The sequence below is a fragment of the Cyprinus carpio genome, chromosome B13 (assembly GCF_018340385.1).
Source record: "Cyprinus carpio isolate SPL01 chromosome B13, ASM1834038v1, whole genome shotgun sequence".
NCBI lineage: Eukaryota > Metazoa > Chordata > Actinopteri > Cypriniformes > Cyprinidae > Cyprinus > Cyprinus carpio.
Genome location: NC_056609.1, coordinates 5,430,550 through 5,444,543, shown reverse-complemented (window position 1 = coordinate 5,444,543; position 13,994 = coordinate 5,430,550). Strand labels below are relative to the sequence as shown.

The following is a 13,994-nucleotide window of genomic DNA, read 5'->3' as shown; positions in this document are numbered from 1 at the left end:
TGTCATGTGGTGAATCTGGCCAATCGTGAAACAGCTGTGTCGTCATCAGCGCTTCTGCAGTCGCTCTGGAGAAACTGTGGCGGCTGAGTCAGCCGGCTGCTCTCGAAACGCTCTTGCGGTACTCTAATGCCACACGTGACGTCGGCGCCATCTCAAGTCAGACAAAATTTCTAACCAGCATGCACCGCTTCAAGTCAGATTGCTATCGGCACTTACAGGAGGAATGGCTGCTGGGGAAACTTTTCCGGCCCTCAGATACCAGGTCTGGCTCTCCAGTACACAGCATCTTTGCATTCAACTGTCCATCAGGGAAACAGCGGTGGAAGTAGTCTGGCCTTGGCCTGTGATCAAGATCAACACCAGTGGCAAAAGCATGATTACAAATAACAGGAGAAATATACTAATAGGTCTTTATATACAGTATGGATACTAATATACTTTATTCTTATGTATATACGGTGCCCTCCACTTATATTGGTACCCATGGTAAATATGAGCAAAGGCAGCTCTAAGAATAAATCTGCATTGTTAATCCTTTTGATCTTTCATTAAAAAAATTCTAACTTATCACTGAAGTAATACAATAGAAAGTGGGGAGAAAATCTCATGATGAAATTAAAGTTTTGCGTCAATGCATGTTGGCCACAATTATGGGCATCCCTAGAAATTCTTATGAGTAAAATATCTCTGAAGAATATTTCCATTCATATTTCCATTTTTTATGTGTGTCTATATGGTCCTAATGCACGATGAGGAGGAGACTTTGAGTGGACAAAGACTCTCTCCAAGGATCACAGCTGGAGAATTGCAGAGATTATTCCGTCTTGGGAACAGAAAGCCTAATAAAAACATCAAACAGCCCCTACATCACCACATGTTGTTCAGAAGGGTTTCAAGAAAAATTCTCCTTGCTCGTCCTAAAACAAACAGCATATTCAGTTGTCAGACAGGACTGGAACTTCAATTGGCATGGGCTTTTATGGTCAGATGAAACAAAAAAAGAGCTTTTTGGCAAAAGCAAACAGGGTACAAACAGGGATTAAAAAGTATCCCATGCCCATGGTTACATATACTGTTGAATCTTTAATGTTGTGGGCCTGTTTTTCTGCCCCGGACATGCATGGCATCATGGATTCTATCAAATACCAACAGATAAAAAATCTAAACCTTACTGCCTCTGTTAGAAAGGGGCCGTGGTTGAATCTTCCATCAGGACAATAATCAAAAAAAAAAAATAGAAAAATATATATATATATATATATATATATATATTTTTTTTTTTTTTTTTTTTTTTTTTGCCCACACAAAATGGGTCACTAAGCACAAAATGAAGCTTCTGCCATTGCTGTCTTAGTCATCTGACCTGAACCCTCTAGAAAATGTGTGGGGTGAACTGAAGAGAAGCACCAACATGGAGATGTGAATCTGAAGGATCTGGAGGGATTCTGTATGAAGGAATGGTCTCTGATCTCTTATCAGGTTTTATTTACTTATTTACTTTACATATTTTCCATTCCAAACTCTTCAGAAATTATAAGAGAAAACTCAGAGCTTTTATCTTGGGAAAAGGATGTTTCAATAATTGGGTGCCAATATTAACTAGAGAAAGCATTTACAGTATTTCACAATGAGATCCCCCACACGTTTAATTGTTTTAACCCAATGATAGGTTAGAATTTTGTGAATTAAAAAAAAAAAAAAAAAGGATGTATATCAAAAGGATGAACAATGCAGATTTATTTTCACAGTCATCTTTGCTCATATTAACCAAGGCTGCAAATATTAGTGGAGGGGACTTTTCTTTAAGGGGACTCCACTGCCTGCAGGTTTTAAGAATGAATGGATGTATGTTTTCAAGGTATGGATGGATGGATGTTCTACTACATACTGTACCTCTATTCACTTTGTTTTGTATTTAGAGGGGAGTGATGAATATGAATATAATAAATAATGTGAAGTGTCTAAAAGCAGCTCAGAGAACACTGAATGTTAATTTTAAACCAGATTCCTTCTGGTCAAAACAGGCATTTCAGGGGATTCCACTGTTGACCAGAGGATTTTCACTCTATGTTTTCCATAATTCTGGTGAGCAATATAACATGAGATCAATATAACACGTTTCCCAGCATTCTGCACTATTGTGTCTGTTTAACACTTCAGCATGTATTGAACCAAGAACAATCCTGCCATAAAATTCTGATGGAAATAGTACAGAAATCATGTTTGTACATTACCTGCCAACTATCAACTTGATGGTATTTGTGAAGACACCATTCAAAGCTAGTGCGAGTGATACCGCTGCAAAAAAAACAAGAGACAGGCAGATTAATAATGACTTTGGTACCTAGAAAAACAAAATCACAGTTAAGCGACTTTTCAAATCTGATATCAGCCTTAAACCATCCTCTATATTATGTCCTAAACAGCAATGGTTGCCTTCACAACTAATGCCTGTTAAATACTTATCATTGTTGCAGAATTGCAGTGCACAATTTTTTTGTCATAAGCTTCATCTGAAATTTAGTTGTTAACTGTTAAACATTTTCATGTACACTTTAATGGCACTGGGCATAATTCAAATGTATGCATAATTCAAATTCAGAATAATGGAGAGTAAGTAGACAAAGATAACTAATCCTGTGCATTAATAATCCCCACTCTCTGTAATTAAATCCGTTAAGCATAATCTACTGCAGTGGTTTTCAAACCGGTCCTGCAAACACTCCCTATATCTGACACACCAATTTCAGGTCTTGCGGTCTCTACTAATGAGCTGATGAGTGGAATCAGGTGTGATAGATAAGGAAGACACAGAAGATGTGCAGTGCTGGGGGTGCTTGCAGGACAGGTATGAAAACCACTGATCCACTGTATCTACTGTCCTTATCCAAATTTCTCATTGAGTAAAGGAGATGACTTGGAAGTGATAGCAAATTAATGTTCCCTATCTGTCAGTCAATTTGACGTTTTGTCAAATTACTGACACTAGAGGTCACTTTTGGGAGCCCCTAACACCTCTAACATATTTTGGCTTGAATATTATATGCATTGAATTGATGCCTATTTACTTCTTGTTGTTCTTCCCAAGGTGAAGATCCACAAAGATGTGGCTTCAGATAGGTACGTGTCTGCCTCCAATCTTAAAGTGCACTGTAATAGCAATGAATCATGACACCGTGGGTGGAAAGTATCTGGGGAAGCAGGACCTGATTGTTAGATTCTAACAAGGAGGTTGAATCCTTCAAAACTGCACCAGATCCACTCTTGGGATCTCGTCCTACAGGCCTTGCAGGATAATCCATTTGAGATTGTGAAGATGATGTAGCGCTTGCATAAGTGTCCTCCCCCTCCCTGAGGTGGCGCTCCATAGAGTTCCCCAGGTTTGGTGAACCCAGGAGATTTCTTTCTACATCCTAGCACTTACCATAGAAACTTTATAATCTGGCTTAGTGCTCCATATATAATGATTCCCTAACTATGATCACATATGAAGTATTTTTCCTCTGTTCAGTTTCCCTTGGTGTACCCTGTGTCTTACCTTAAATGGAGCCTGCTTCATCGCTAGTCACTGTGGCATAGCTGCATTTGGTTTTTGGAATGCAAAATCTTGACAGCATCTGTGCAGCCAACTCTCGTGACACAGCTCAGTAGTTTGTCAGTAAATTGAACAAACAAAACTTTGAAGGGACTGGGACTGACAAATAGGGAAATCTACACTGCCATATTGTTCTGAATATAAGACAGTGTTTTTTTATTTTGGAAATAATGGGGTCTGAAAAACGGCATTAGGCATTAACATGACAGTGATGTGGTCTGAGGCACCGAGGTGGGGGAGGGGAGGGATTTGTAAGCTCCTTTCTGGGTGGTGTAAACAAAATCCAAAATGTGTTTACCTCGTGTTGGAAAGTTAATGTGTTGGTATATTTTTGAGAACACACTCTTTAAGTCTGCGTGGTTGAAATCCCCAGCCAAGATGAGAAAAGCATCAGGGTGGGCTGTCTGCTGCTCCCTGATGTGCTGATAAAGTTCATACAGTGCCTCACTCCTGTTGTTGATGTTGGAGCAGGGAGGAATGTAAACAGCAACGAGCAGTATGGCTGAATATTCCCTTGGCAGATAGAACGGCTGGCACTTAATAATCATAAACTCCACCAGGGGTGAGCAGTGTTTGCAGACCACAACAACATCATGGCACCATGCAACTGATGTAAACACAAAGCCCGCCGCCACGTGATTTACCTCCTGCGATGAGGACTCTGTCCGCTCGATAGCATGTCAGCTGATCGAGCTGAATACTGCAGTCTGGAACGCTGTTGCTGAGCCATGTTTCCGTGAACACAAAAACACAACAGTCTCTTACAGTCTTCTGAGTTGAGCGTAGTAATCGAATGTAGTCCAGTTTATTGTCCAAATACCGTACGTTAGCCAGTACGATGGTGGGGATAGCTGGCTTGTGTGGGTTAGCGGTTAGCCTAGGCCGGATACCTCCGAGCTTACCCCTCTTCTGCTTTCTCTCACGCCACTTGTGGCACCTCCGCTGTGGGCGAGATGCAGCAGTGGGGGTCGGTGATGGTGAAGGCCTCTGGAGCAGACCGAGATCCTGCAGCTCTTCGGTGTGTGCTGAGTTTAACTCTAAAAAAGTGGTTCTGCCGCCATCGAGCAGAAACTCATGACTGTATGCGCGCTTAAAGACAGGTAACGTGATGAAGACGTACAAAAACACTACGACTCACAAGACAAAAAACACGAAAACACCATTCTGACGGGAGCGAGAGAAGCCACTGCGTGTGGATGTGCCACCATCTTGAGATCCCTCTGTGGACATCTAGGCCTGTTTATGTTGCATGTTCATCAGTGCATTCTTTTTTTCTCAGAATATACCAAACTGTTAATTTGGCCACTCCTAATGTTCCTGCTATCTCTGATGGATTTGTTTTGATTTTGAAGCCTAACAATGGTCTGTTTCACTTGCATGGAGGGCTCCTTTGACCATGTGATGTGGGTTCAGAGCAACAGCTTCTAAATGCAAATGGCATACTTAGAATCATCTCCAGAACTTTTACCCGCTGAGGCTGGCTGCACACTAGACAATTTTCAAATCTTAAACGATTTTCAAACCATGGGAGACCAGCAGAGTGCACTCCCACCCCCGATCATTTGGGGATGCAAATCGGGCTAAAAATTGGCCATAAAATAATCTAGTGTCTGGCCAGCCAGGAATACCTCACGCCTGTCCATGAAACAGCTTTTGAGTCAATTGTCAAATTACTTTAGATCGCTTGAAAAGACCACAGGGATACATTAATTGTAGTAATCCAGTGAGATTTTTGTCTGACAACAGCCAGTGCTCCACACAGAGATCTGATCTCATCATCATACAGATGTGTCTGGAATGACATGAAGAAACAGAATAAACTGAGACAGACTAAATCCAGAAGAACTGTGGCAACGTCTCCTAGATGCTTCAAGAAACGCGTTCAACATGGAATTGATGCAATATAATTAAGTAAATCTACTAATAAAATCCCATGATCAACACTTTTCATTCATTTCACTCTACACATTTCACTTGACAATTTAGCTTACCCGCTACTACAATATTACTTGAATGAAATCGAATGTACATCTGTGGAATTGTTCACAGACAGCACATAGTGTTCAACTAATAAAGATCCTCAGTTCAGGCCGACAGTAAAATTTGCAGATTTGGCTTCAATAAACAGTAGATCTTTATGTTTTCCATGTTCTCAAATTACCCAAAATGAATGAGAAACCACTTCAGATGATTCAGTATGTGCAGGGAACTGAAAAAATAATTCGAAGTGATTCGCAAACCATTTCTGACCATTCTGCAGGCTTGTTTCAAGGCCTTGAATAGAATCGACTTAGAAGAGTGATTCATTCGTGAATGGGGCATCATTCATGTCCCAGATAAAAGAGACCGCGTGCTTGTATGTGTTTCTTAACATAAATAACATACAAATTGTAAAAAAAAAGTAATGCGAGGAACGCCGCTCACTGTAGCGAAGTAAAAATACAGTTTTTTTTTCCCGTTAGAAATGTACTCGAGTTCAATTAAAAGCACACATCTTTAAATCTACTCTTAAAAGTAAAATTTTTCTAAAAATGTACTCAAGTAAATGTAATAGAGTAAATGTACTTCGTTACTACCCACCTCTGCATTTTGAAAATGTGTATATTCTCATGAATCCGAAAGCTTCAGGACTGCTTTATGAACGATTTACACAAAAATTTGTTCTGCTCTGGTTTCATGAATCAGGCCCATTGAGAGGCTTTGCTTTGATACCTGCAGATTCACACAACTCATATCTTGTGGATGGGGGCGAGAAGCATTCGTGGCGGTGGATTTGGTTCTTGTTTGATTCTTCAGGGAATCTAGCATCTGTACAGAGTGCATTCGGCTCTTGTGGGAGCTGAATGCATGCTGGGCGATGTGGTCGCGGAGAGATCAACACTCTGTCATCTGTGGTTCGAGTCCCTCTATTGCATAGCATGGAAGTGACCAGATGGGAAATGTTTTCCCTTTCAGGATTTCCATGTTGTTTCTATTCTTTATACAAAATGAGAAATGGTATAATATGACAGAGTGGATGCGCCAGGTATGATGGATTTGCAGGACTGACTGAAAAAAACAGGTAAGGAGCTTTTCTTTTCTGTTTTCTCCCAAGGGATAGCATTTGCATTATCGCGATTATAGTGATGGTTGAACTAAACAGATTTAACTCTTGAGGGAGTTAAATGTGTGTTGTGTGAAGCAGTCGCAATAATCGGGTTCCACAGAGATTTGACTCTTACTCTCTCTCTCTCTCGGGATAAGAGTTGAGCTCCTAAACTCTGTGGTTCAGTTACCGTGGCCACCATTGTGATGAGGCAGGATCGAGAATGGGGGTTGTATGCAAGGCACAGGAGGAGTAGAAAGTTTCCATTAAGCTTCTCTTGTTACTTCTCTTAATTGGAAGTTTATCAAGGATATACTTGTTTAAGAACAGTTTCCTTTGATGGCTATCCACTTCATGAACATTGTAGCAAGATGTCCCTCCCCAATGATTTTGGGTTTAAAGAAGAGTTCCTTGCTCTCTTCTTAGCAGCATCTCAGTGGCCTGTAGCATGAAATGAGATGAACACCCTAGTGAAAAAAAAAACTGTTAACTTAATTACAAATTATTTGTATGTACTTTAGTATAACTAAAAATATTTGTGGCACGCTAAAACTTGGTATACTTTAAGTCTGCTAAATTGGAACAATTAATTTTGTACAAAAATGCATTTTAGTTGTGCAAAAGCAGTGCTGAAGTTCAACTAAAGTTGTAATAAATACACTTGTTTGTGCTAAAGTGGAACTATTCCAAGTACACTTAAGTAAACTTTAAATATCCACTCTTTTATTAAATAAAAAGAGTAAAAAAAATTACACAGCATCATCTTAAAATAATTTCATCATCCTCAGATTTGAAATACATGGCGAGACTTGTGTCTTTATCTGTAATGAGTTTCTAGACTCTGAATGTTTCTTCTGAAAAATGTGCCAAATCTGCAACAGATTCCCAATAGTGTGCACTCTAGGTAGTTCAGATTTTTAGCAAAAGTACAGCAAAACTGATTGTTGCTGAATTTCAGAGCTCGTGAAAGTATAAGGTGAGGAGAGACTGACTTATCAAGTCCCCATTTACTTAACATACTGTAGCCCAGCGGTTCTCAATTCCAGTCCTTGCAACCCCCTGCTCTGCACATTTTGTATGTCTCTCTTATCGCTTCAGACATTTGTTCTATTCGAACCTAAGTGCCCTGTAAAGCGGACATCACAGGATATTGATTCCAGTTCGAAGCTAACATATATGTTCCATTCAAAGTGCATTGAAGTGTGCGAGACGTGAATTTAAATTGTATCTATTTACAAAGGAATATAATGTAAAACTTGTCCTTGTGTGAAGACGTTGTGCAGCGCAAATCCATGAATGAATGTTCTGAAGTGAGTTAAAAAAAGTTCAGATTGTCCCTGCTCAGGGAGTAGGGATCAATAAACACTGTGTAGGGACCATGTCTATCGGAACACAGTTCATGCACAGAGCTCACTTCTAATGAGCTGATTATCTGAATCAGGTGTGTTAAGAAAGAGAGAAGTAGTATTAGAGTATTAGAGTTGAGAACCGCTGCTGTAGCAATATTTAGGCAAATGTTAAAATCACATTATTAAAATACTTAAATTAAATTTATGCATTTAGCAGACACTTTTATCCAAAGCGACTCACAGTGCATTCAGGCTTCATGTGTTCCCGGGGAATCGAAACCCCAACCTTGCGCTTGTTAACGCAATGCTCTACCACTTGAGCTACAGGAACACTTAAGACACTTTTAATGTAACAACAATGCTACTACTACTAATAATAAATATTAATAAATCTTTATTTTTAAAGGAATAATCACATTTGTTTTCTTTTAAATTTTAACAGTAAACCTCTGTTGTGCAAAAATAAAATGTTTTTTTTTACTTGGTTACGATAAATGAAATTGTTTTATGCCTTCACCTGATTACCAGAAAAATTAAGAAGAACATTTTATAGTGACAGTGAAAAGTGAAAGTGACGTGACATACAGCCAAGTATGGTGACCCATACTCGGAATTTGTGCTCTGCTTTTAACCCATCCAAAGTGCACACACACAGCAGTGAACACATACACACCATGAACACACACCCGGAGCAGTGGGCAGCCGTTTATGCTGCAGCGCCCGGGGGGGAGAGCTGGGGGTTCAGTGCCTTGCTCAAGGGCACCTCAGTCGTGGTATTGAAGGTGGAGAGAGCACTGTATATTCACTCTCCCCACCTACAATTCCTGCTGGCCCAAGACTTGAACTCGCAACCCTTGGGTTGTAAGTCCAACACTCTGACCGTTAGGCCACGACTTCCCCAAATATATGACCCTATTGTTGTTTCAAAAAGGACCCTATACAAAAAAAAAGAAAAGGTTTAAAATACAGGCCTTTGGCTCTTAATTTCTTTTTATAAATTCACCATTTGTAAACTGATGTTGACTATTTTTTAGAAATATGAATAGAATTTGTATTAAAACTATATACACCGAATGTAATAATAATAAAACAAATCGCGAATCCAACCAAGAATCGAATCGAGAGCTTGTAAATTGAAATCGAATATAATCAGGACATCTGAATCGATACCCGGCCCTACTTTCATGCGTTGATCCTTCTGCACCACAGATCATTTCTGTGGTTCGCGTTCGAGGGCATATCAGTACAAGGTCCTCTCCTTTGGGCTGTCCCTGTCTCCCTGTGTCTTCATGAAAGTCATGGAGGGGGGCTGTTTTTCCCCTCAGAGAGCAGGGTGTTCTCATCCTCATCTCAACAACTGGTTTATACTAGCACAGTCTCGGGGTCAGCACAGGGACCTGGAGCTTCAGCCCAAGGTCAGATCTTACATTCCTCCTGGCAGGAGTGCCCCTAGAACAGGTCTCCAGGCATGCTGTGGTTTACACGGATGCCTCCACCACCGGCTGGGGGGCCATGTACAACGGGCACACAGTGTTGGGGGTTTGGACGGGCCCCCTTGTCCAAACGGACAACACAGCGACCGGTGTACATCAAGGATCTACCACCTCCTCCTTTGGAGTCAGAAGGTTCTGAGGTCACTTTGTGCCATTCACATTATGGGACTGCTTAACCATATGACTGACGAGCTGTCTCGAGCTACGTTCCCGGGAGAGTGGCGACTCCATCTCCAGACGGTCCGGCTGATTTGGAGATGTTTCAGAGCTGCTCAGGTAGACCTGTTTGCCTCTCCAAAAACCTCTCACTGCCAGTTGTTCTACTCCCTAACCGAGCGAACACTTGGCATGGACGCACTGGCACACTGCGCAAGTATGCGTTTCCCCCAGTGAGCCTTCTCGCACAGACACTGTGCAAGGTCAGGGAGGACGTGGAGCAGGTCCTGCTTGTGGTGCCGTATTGGCCTACTTGGACCTGGTTCCCCCGAACTAATGCTGCTCGAGACAGCCCCTCCCTGGCAGATTCCTCTGAGGAAGGATCTACTGACTCAGAGACGGGGCACCCGTGGCACCCTGTGGTGGAGGTTAGTTGACACCAACACTTTGGCAAGAGCACAGTTTACGAGACACACTTACACCTTGAAGTGGAACCTGTTCATTGAGTGGTGTTCTTCTCATCAAGAAGACGCCCGGAGATGCCCGATCAGGGTCGTCCTTTCCTTTTTGCAGCAAGGGTTGGAGCTGTCTCCCTCCACCCTTAAAGTCTACATCGCTGCGATTGCTGCTTACCATGAAGTCGTGGAAGGGAAGTTGGTAGGTAAACATGACCTGGTCTTCAGGTTCCTTAGACACGCTACGTAGACCAGACACAAAGCTTTAGGACCTCAGACCAGCTCTTTGTCTGTTATGGAGGCCGGCAGAAGGGGAAGGCTGCCTCTAAGCAGAGGATGGCCCACTGGATTGTGTATGCCATTGCCCTGGCTTATCAGGCACAGGGTGTGCCCTGTCTGCTCATGTTGCGAGCTCACTCTACTAGAAGTGTTGTATCCTCCTGGGCACTGGCTCATGGTGCCTCGCTGACAGATATTTGTGGAGCTGCGGGCTGGGCGACCCCCAACACATTAGCTAGATTTTATAGCCTTCGTGTGGAGCTGGTATCCTCCTGTGTTTTCACCTCAAACGGGCAGATACACTGAGAGGCCCCAGTTAGTGTCGGCTCACTATAATTGCTCCAGAGTGTCCGTACTGTAGACCCTGTCGAGCTCCTCCATCCCCTCGGCAGCCAGACGCGGCGGAAAGTCTGGCACCAGGCCTTCACTCGATGAATCCTTGAGAACCGGTAGAAAGCTGGGTTCCATATGTGAGACCTAAGTAGATTCCATAGGTTTAAAGTCCACGGTATAGTCTCAGAACCCATGTTTCCCCGGCAGACTTCTGCCATTTCCAAGAGGGTCACAATCACTTCCAATCTTCCATATGCACCTAAACGGATGTTCATATGTGTATTTGCTTCCGAAACCTCCTTCGGGAAGGATGGGACATCCACAGCTTCTCTGTTCCAAGTGGAATGGGTACGTTTTCCCAGTGTTATCCAATCTCACTGGGTGGGTAGTGCTAAGACAATAGTGAATTGTCTTCTTGTTGCAAGCCCCAGCCTACACCAAAAAGGGGTGCAGGTGGCTTACACAGGGCACTGAAAGGGGCAGCATCCATGGCGCTTTGGTTAAAGATCCCAATTCGTAGGTCACTGACATGACGTTGAGAGTGACCGATTGAAAGGGAACGTCTCGGTTACATCTGTAACCCTTGTTCCCTGAAGGAGGGAACGAAGACGTCACGTCCCCCACCACGGCTGTTGTACCACCGCTGAGTGGCTGGGTCACCGGCTTGGCTCCTCAGGTGAAAACCTGGTATGCATTGCACCTGCTGCCTTTTTATGCTCACGCTGTGATCAGTGGCAGCTGGATGCAACAATCGCATGCCAATGTGCATTGGCTCGTTTAGTTTACACTCAAAGTAGATTGGTCTCTTTAAGTGAGATCCCAATTTGTCAGTCACTGACGTGACATCTCCATTTCCTCCTCCAGGGAACGAAGGTTACATACATAACCGAGACGTTCCTTGCTCCCTCGGTTTGATCTGCATGTATAGGTTGGGCTGTTGAGCTCTTTCCCTACCTACATTTCTAGTAGTAGGGCTACATATTTAGTAGTTGTGCTGCCTCCCCACTTTCTAGGGCTTTCTTTAAGTAGGTAGTCCACATAAGGTTATTTTTTTGTTATGTTAGGCCTCCCTCCCCTGATTTCAGGGTATTTTCAAGCAGGTGGTGCCCAGGAATCACACATGCTTTGGGCTGTCTCCTTGTGTTAGGGTTTTAAGTGGGTGGCCCATTGTCTTTAGGAACATAGCTGTTTGAGGGCAGTTGTGTTCCCAACTTGGCTGAATGGGATATCCCTTATGGGATGTTAGAGTTGGTTGGGCTCCCCATTTCCATGAAGTTATTTTAACTCACCAGGTGTCATTGGCGTGCCCCCATTTTAAAATAGTGTATGTTTGCCATTATTTTTGGTTTGCCATAATGTTTGCCATTATTTTTGGATGAGAGAGAGACACTGCATCCCCTTGCCATTCATAGGGCCTGCCTGTTTCACATTTCCTTTAGACAAAAAGTTGATGACATGCCTTACAGGGGCACTCTTGTATTTTCAGACATGTCGCTAATGACATCATGGGCTGCACAGTGTCATGTGTTTTCACACATGCTTCAGACATCGATCATGCTGATGGCATTCCCCATAGTGTCCACTAGAGGATGCAGTACGAGTTCCCTTGAAGGGGAACAATATTCACATTGAGACATTGGTAACCAAGATGTTTATTTATTTATTTATTTATTTATTTATTCACTTTGTTGATTACTTGGAGTATACGATAAAAAAAGAGGCTACAATAAGGGCATAAGAGTAAGATTGTTCAGGTTCTTAGAGTCTTAAGGTTTCAGTCTTCTGCAATATACAATAAACATAAACAATGCACTGCACAAAACACCAGTAACTATAATTACTACATCTTATCCTTATGGACTACACCAGATTTGCCAGTTCTTGTGATCAGGGCAAACAGCTAACCTTCTTGTCTCCCTGTGGCACTGTCTTAGTATTCTTACATTATGGACATTGCGGTGTAATACAGTATAAGCAGATGACAAATTAAAATAGTGATTACAAACTGAAGAAATTCTTTCATGCCTACAGACATCAGCATGGCTGTGTCCAAAATCACCCCAAATGGAAAGCAATTTGTAGTGATGTCTAAAAACAACATAGTGGACATTATCAAATGCACTAATTCCATCCCACAATGCATCACAATAATGAGTGTACATTCAATATATTGTTTAAACATTACTGTGAAATTACGCTGACAGTTTCCATAGATGTGGGTAGGCCCTTGAGAAGTATCAGGTGGCATGCCTTAGAAAATCTGTCTACAATCACAAGTATACAGGTTAAACACTGGTGGAACTGGATCTGAAGTGGAAGCACAGGTTTAGGGTCATCTGAGCTTTCATCAGAGATGTGGAGAGGTGGGAGAGAGCTGAGGTATTGGAGATTTTTATGGTCAGTGAATACAGTGAAAGGTACCGTGCTCCCTCCAAGCAATGCCTCCACTCTTCGAGGCCAACTTAATGGCGAGCTTACCAAGGGTGGCAAGGTTACCAATATCTTAATTTTCCATAACTTTTTAGTTCTTATAATAATTTTTTTAGATGATGTCATCCAGGGCTGGATTGGTAATCGGGCATACCGGGCATTTTCCTGGTGGGCCGACAGAATGTTTTTTTTTCTTTGTTTTGTTTTGTTTTTGCAGAGGACCATCATGCAGGGACAGTGAGCAGTCGGTGGTCCATTAGTTTGTCTCCTGTATTGACAGTGTAAACATACAATCACAATGCGCTATAGACGGAGCGATGAAGTATTTTGCTCCGCCTATATAAAGATTGCATCACTCCAACTTCTTCCTCGTTGGCTTTTCCCACGTTTTTACAGCAGCTTTATGGAGAACAGGCTTGCTCTGCAGTGAGTGATGCGGGCCAAAGAGCCAGGCAGGAGGAGGAGAAGAGAGTAGTTGAATAGGTAAAGTGCTTGATGGGACTCGCAATGGAGGCAGGCATCTAACCTATCCTAATGTGTGCACGGGCCATGAGCAGGGACGTACTGGGACTGAAATTCAGCCCGGGACTTTAAGACGGAGAGGCCTTTTACGCGAGTGCCCTTGGTGCACGAGCAGGATTTTTTGCAGTTATTTTCATTCTAATAGTGTTTTTATGGTATAAAGACAATCAGATTACGCTGAAGACCTTCAAGAAACTTTAGGATAACACCTGCCTCCTCAGGTTGTATAAGCAAGTCCACTGCACTGAACACAACCAGGTCAGCAAAAACCTAATCTCAAACACATAAGTCACACAG

General features: G+C 42.4%; 1 protein-coding gene across 1 annotated transcript in view; it reads right to left on the bottom strand.

Moving 5' to 3' along the window:
• Positions 1-13,994, bottom strand: part of plpp4 (phospholipid phosphatase 4) — a 192,668-nt gene that overhangs the window by 63,263 nt on the left and 115,411 nt on the right. The window contains exons 4-5 of the mRNA XM_042736114.1: positions 2,235-2,298; positions 217-341 (exon numbers count right to left, since the gene is read on the bottom strand). Coding sequence (XP_042592048.1) covers positions 217-341; positions 2,235-2,298 — 189 coding nt within the window. The remainder of the gene's footprint in view (positions 1-216; positions 342-2,234; positions 2,299-13,994) is intronic.